Below are 6,070 nucleotides of genomic sequence, written 5' to 3' on the forward strand. Positions count from 1 at the left end.
ACCTGAGGAGGGAATTTGCCGGTTGCACCGAAAAAATTCAGATGCCATGGGTTTGAATGAGGGCCATGGCAAGCCAAAACTATACGCAAGCCAAGTTGCCAGTTGAAAATACATAGACGTGAGAAAGCCAGTTGTTAGAGGTACAAAAGTGGTGGAGTGAGCTTTCTAGCTCCAGGCCAGATCTGTGTATCTTTATTTTTTTTTTAAGTCTTTTTTTTTTTTTTTTTTTTTAATGTTCATTTAGCTCTGAGAGAGAGAGAGAGAAAGAGCATGAACGGAGGAGGGGCAGAAGGAGATGGAGATACAGAATCCAAAGCAGGTTCCAGGCTCTGAGCTGTCAGCACAGAGCCTGACACGAGCCTACCAACCGTGAGATCATGACCTGAGCCGAAGTCAGACGCTTAACCAACTGAGCCACCCAGGGGCCCCAAATCTGTGTATCTTTAAAACATACCCCTCATCTTCAGGGCTTCCCAACAAAATGATAATGTCAACTGCTGTTCTCCAGAAGGTTAGAATAGTAGGGTCCCCTCCCTGAGGGAGTCTTATTCAACCAAATAATGAGCTGGTCAGAAAGCTGAGGATGGGGGGAATAAAAAGACTGGGCTGAGGCCACACCTGGGCAACCACCTTGAGCAACAGGGACTGAATGACCAGTCAGTGAACTTCCTGGCAGCTCCCACCCAATTGCTTCCACCCAATGCACACACATAACAGGGTGGTGGATGCTGGCATGCAGCCAGGCTCTTGAGGTTGGAGTCTGTTTCGTCAGTTGGCTGGAGAAAGAAAAAAGCTGACCAGAAGAGCACTCTAGGCTGAAGAAAAGCCAGGCAACAAAGCTGGCTGAGCGGGTGGGCATTGATTTCACTTCTTTAATGGATCTCTTAAAGACAGCAACTCCCACAATCAGTAAGAGCCAAAGACAAGCCAGATCGCCAGTTCTCCTTTGTCGCCAGAGAGCAGAGGAAGGAATTAGGAACCCTGGCTCCAGGCTCTAGCCCTGTGCTCTCAGAGTTGTGCTCCCTTCCCCACTCGGGGCTGCAGTCTGTCCGGCTGTACCAGGTCTGGCACAAAGAGTTAAGTCTACTGGATCTTCTCAGGTCCCGTGACACCCCCTGTGCCCAACTTTCGTAACTGGAGAGACTTCCTGCCCTGGTGTTCTGGTGCCTGAAACAAACGTAAAGGGGCCCGGCCACCTCCTCCACCAAAATGCCCCTAAGGCTGAAAGATGTGGGGGCAAAGGGGTGGATGCAACCACAGGCCTGACCCCACCCATCCTCTACTGGTTGAAACGCCCGTGGAGGTGAGGTCTGCCGGCCTCTCACAAGGGCAAGCCTAGATGCCAATGGATGAAAAAGCGGCCGGCATCAACACCAAGAGGTCTCACCTGCACCTAGGTGGCAGCCACCTCTCGCGAGATCAGGGCTGGTGAAGCATTTAGAGCTCAGTTAGCCTCACATGGAGAAAACGGACAGAGAGGGGTCCACCTAAACCTCGCGGCTAGTCTGTGGTGGAGGGGCTGAAGTCAGCCTTCTTTTCATGGGAAAAAAACATTAGTTCTTAGCCTTGTGCAGGGATAGGTCAAGAGACTGAGTGCCTCTATTCCATTCAGGTATCAAGGTGAACAAGTTCAGCATTCAAACGTAAGTACTTTTAAATACTTTTCAAGCTGCCAAATCCCCAACGAAAAAGCCAGGTCTAAACTGGAAGGATGTGGTGCAGAGACGATGAATAAGTGGACCAAGCCGGGCAGGGGAAGAGCCGGCAGGCTCACGCTCCCCACGCTCCAGGCAACACTGGTTTCCTAGTGGGGGCGCTAAGGACGACGTAAGGGTCAGGAGTGGGGCTCCGGGCCCAGGTCCTCTCTGTGACATCTGGCCTTCCCGGCAAATGCCTGCGAGTTGAGCCCCTCGCTGGGGGCCCCCAAAGGCTGGTGCGGGTGGGGCCCCCGGGCTCTTCCACTCTCTGCAGGAGCCGGGCACTCGGGGAACCCCACGCCCGCCCGGGTTGCCGAGGGGTGACGCCCCGAGTCTGAGACGGCTTCTCCCCGGGGCCGCCACCTGTAAAGCGGGCACCGGAGGCCGGGTGGTGAACGTGGGAGGGCCTGCCACCGGCGGCCGGGGGCGCGGAACCCCGTGGCAAGAGGGGGCGGGGCGGGGCGGGGCGCCGCGCCGCTTTCCCAGCTGGAGCCGCTGCGGTTGCGAGCGAGGAGGGGCGTGGCAGTCGGGGCCTCCGTGGCCGGAGATGGCCCTCCAGCTCCACCGCGTGGCCGGACGGGGCTCGGGGAGCGCCCCCCCCCTCCGAGGGGACGCGGGATTCCAGACCCCCCACCACCATCACAAGCCAACCAGACGGAGAGAGGCATTTAGGAAGGGAGCAGCCAAGGACACCAGCCCTGAGCGAACTAATAGATTAATAAACTAACGGCAGCTAACATTTATTGGACGTTTGCTACCCGCCAGACGTTGTGCTTAACACTGTCTAGTCATTTTCTGATTTAAACTCTTAAGGATCTTTGAAGCAGGTACTATTATTCCCATCTCACAGATGAGGAAACCGAAGTTTAGAAGAGTCTGAGCCACTGGTCCAAGTCCACACTTGATGGAGAGAGCTGACCCACCGCAGCTCCCAAAGCTGCATGACTATAGACTTGGAAATGTGGAGAGAAGGTCCCAGTTTGCTGTGGAACTGAAATAATCAGAGCTTCAGAGGCCCTCCCGTCCGCCAGTGTGTGGCTAACTCCTGTATCCCTGCTCCAACTAGTAGCCTCTGTCTCTCCATTTTAAAGAAAAACGGTGTCCTTGGCTACAAAGGTCAGAAGGCAAAGGACAGAGCCTGAAATTCTCTGATGGCCAGGAGCCTTGGCAGAGAAAGGGACCTCGAGACCTGAGAACCAGAGACTGGGGAGAGCTAGGGAGTTAGGAGCTTCCTGGAAAGGTAAAGAACACTGAGTTAGAGAAGGCTTGAGTTCCAGGCCCTAGTCTACTTCCAACCTGCTGTGGGATCTTGAGCAAGTCCCTTCCCTTCTCTGGGTCTGTTTCCCTCCTATCCATGGGGAGATTCTTCTAAATCCAAAAATCTCCTTTCTTCCCTCAGCTTCCCCTCTTCTCTTCCCATACCACCCTCCACCCAAACTGGCTCTAACATTCCGGATATAACCTTGAACTAAGTTTGGAAAAGTCCCAGATTAGAGCTGCAACCCATTCTCCTGAGCTCTGGACCCAGGGCATTAAGTCCTGGCAGGGGATCTAGCCGTGGCACGTTGGAGCCATCAAAGGGGAGAAAGGTCCTGTGCCTCTGAGAGGGGCCTCAGGGGGCTGGCATTGTGATGCCCTCATCCACTCTATGACATCACCCTCTCTCCCAGCCCCCCTCCTCTCCGATCAACTGCTCTGCAAACAACCATCAATCTGAATCCCAAAGGCGTGAGAAAGTCTGTTCTCCAGTACCTGCCGCTGATCTTCTGCCTCAGCCAGCAAGAAGCACCATGAAATTGGAATTCACGGAGAAAAACTACAACAGCTTCGTGCTGCAGAACCTGAACAAACAGAGGAAACGCAAAGAGTACTGGGACATGGCCCTGACTGTGGACCACCATGTCTTCTTTGCACATCGCAACGTGCTGGCTGCTGTCTCTCCACTGGTGAAGAGCCTCATCTCCAGCAATGACATGAAGACCACCGATGAGCTCTTTATCACCATTGACCCCAACTACCTGAGTCCGGCCACAGTGGACCAGCTCCTGGACTACTTCTACAGCGGCAAGGTGGTGATCTCGGAGCAGAACGTGGAGGAGCTCCTGCGTGGGGCCCAGTATTTCAACACACCACGCCTTCGAATCCACTGTAATGACTTCCTGATTAAGTCCATCCGCCGAGCAAACTGCTTGCGCTACCTCTTCTTGGCTGAGTTGTTTGAGCTCAAAGAGGTATCAGACTTGGCCTACTCTGGCATTCGTGACAACTTCCACTACTGGGCGAGTCCCGAGGGCTCTATGCACTTCATGCGCTGTCCACCTGTCATCTTTGGCCGCCTGCTCCGAGATGAAAACTTGCATGTGCTCAATGAGGACCAGGCTCTCAGCGCACTCATCAATTGGGTGCACTTCCGGAAGGATGAGCGGGAGAAGTATTTCAAGAAGTTCTTCAATTACATCAACCTTAATGCCGTCTCCAACAAGACACTGATGTTTGCCAGCAACAAGTTGATGGGCATGGAGAACAGCTCGGCCCATGTGACCCTGATTGAGAGTGTCCTTATGGACCGAAAACAGGAGAGGCCATGCAGCCTGTTGAGCTACCAGCGGAAAGGCGCCCTGCTTGATTCGGTGGTCATCCTAGGGGGCCAGAAGGCCCATGGCAAGTTCAACAATGGCGTGTTTGCCTATATCATCCAGGAGAACCTGTGGTTGAAGCTGTCAGAGATGCCCTATCGGGCAGCAGCACTTAGCGCCACCTCGGCTGGTCGCTACATCTACATCTCTGGTGGCACCACTGAGCAGATTTCAGGGCTGAAGACAGCTTGGCGGTATGACATGGATGACAACTCCTGGACCAAGTTGCCAGACCTGCCAATTGGGCTTGTCTTCCACACCATGGTGACCTGCGGGGGGACAGTGTACTCAGTGGGTGGGAGCATTGCTCCAAGGCGGTATGTCTCCAACATCTATCGCTATGATGAGCGCAAGGAGGCCTGGTGCCTGGCAGGGAAGATGAGCATCCCTATGGATGGCACAGCCGTGATCACCAAGGGTGACCGGAACCTGTACATTGTCACTGGGCGGTGCTTGGTGAAGGGCTACATTTCTCGGGTTGGAGTGGTGGACTGCTTTGATACCACCACTGGGGATGTGGTCCAGTGTATCACCTTCCCCATTGAGTTCAACCACCGGCCCTTGCTCTCTTTCCACCAGGACAACATCCTCTGTGTACACAGCCACCGGCAGAGTGTGGAAATCAACCTGCAGAAGATAAAGGCCAACAAGACAACCACCTCGGTGCCTCTCTTGCCCAACAACTGCCCCTTGGATGTGTCCCATGCTATATGCTCCATTGGAGACAGTAAAGTGTTTGTCTGTGGGGGTGTCACCACAGCCAGTGATGTCCAGACAAAGGACTACACCATCAACCCAAACGCCTACTTGTTGGACCAAAAGATGGGCGAGTGGAAGACCCTGGCCCCCCCACCGGAAGCACTGGACTGTCCTGCCTGCTGTCTAGCCAAGCTACCTTGCAAGATTCTTCAAAGGATTTAAACAACTTTTTAAGTGGGAGAATAAGTAAATGCATTATTATTCACAATTTAATGAGAGAAAGAGAGGAAGGTGGCCTGTTGGTTCCTTCTTAGTGTTCCAGTCTATGTTTGGCCCTGAAAGAGGAGATCCTGGGTTAGGGCTGCTCTGTCCCTGGAGGGATCCAAGCTGAGGCTGGAATGGAGTCCCTGGTGGGTGGGACTGAAGCAACTCCTGGGCACTGGCCAAGGTGGTGTCCGGAAAGCCCCCATTCTATCCTCTGTAGTCATCTCTGCTGGCATCTACTCGACTGAGAGATAAAGCATTTGCTTAGAGCCTCAGGCTCCTCCAACACTCACTCCCCTTGAGTCTGCCCAGGAAGGCAGGGGAGGGCAGATCCCAGGTTTGGGACAGGAGACTCACGGTCTGGGAGTGAGGTAGGGGAGGGTGAAGAAAGTGGTGTGGGAAAGGCTCAGGGATGGAGGCAGAGGGAACAGAGGAGGCATGGTTACTTGGCTGTTGTATTTGACTATGCAGCCATCGTGTGTTTGTGTCTCATTTGTGGGGAAGTTGGGGGGTTACTTACAGTTGTTTTCAGTAAGCAAAGTTCATGGAAAACTTTCTCCAGGAATACAGGGTTTGAGGGACTGCGAGCAAAAGAGAGATCACTAAAGGGAGAAAAAACAAATCTATATAGTTGTCCCCCCTTCTCTGTGGCTTTGCTTCCCATGGTCAACTGTGATCCAGGAACAGATGATCCTCCTCCTGATGTATCATCAGAAGACAGTAAGAGCCTAACATTATGTCACAACGCGGTCACTCACCTCACTTCATCTGCTC

General features: G+C 53.5%; 1 protein-coding gene across 1 annotated transcript; it reads left to right on the forward strand.

Moving 5' to 3' along the window:
• The first annotated feature begins 1,526 nt into the window (after positions 1–1,526).
• Positions 1,527–5,318, forward strand: CCIN (calicin). Its single transcript, XM_019454511.2, has 2 exons — positions 1,527–1,643; positions 3,097–5,318. Exon 2 carries the CDS (start codon positions 3,488–3,490, stop codon positions 5,252–5,254), a length of 1,767 nt encoding a protein of 588 aa, XP_019310056.2. The 5' UTR covers positions 1,527–1,643; positions 3,097–3,487; the 3' UTR covers positions 5,255–5,318.
• Positions 5,319–6,070: the final 752 nt, after the last annotated feature.

The sequence above is a fragment of the Panthera pardus genome, unplaced genomic scaffold (genome assembly GCF_024362965.1).
Source record: "Panthera pardus isolate Hobbes unplaced genomic scaffold, ASM2436296v1 HiC_scaffold_20, whole genome shotgun sequence".
NCBI lineage: Eukaryota > Metazoa > Chordata > Mammalia > Carnivora > Felidae > Panthera > Panthera pardus.

Bases quoted from the DNA above. Each gene is read 5' to 3' on its own strand.
- CCIN (XM_019454511.2), top strand. From the start codon at position 3,488: ATGAAATTGGAATTCACGGAGAAAAACTACAACAGCTTCGTGCTGCAG.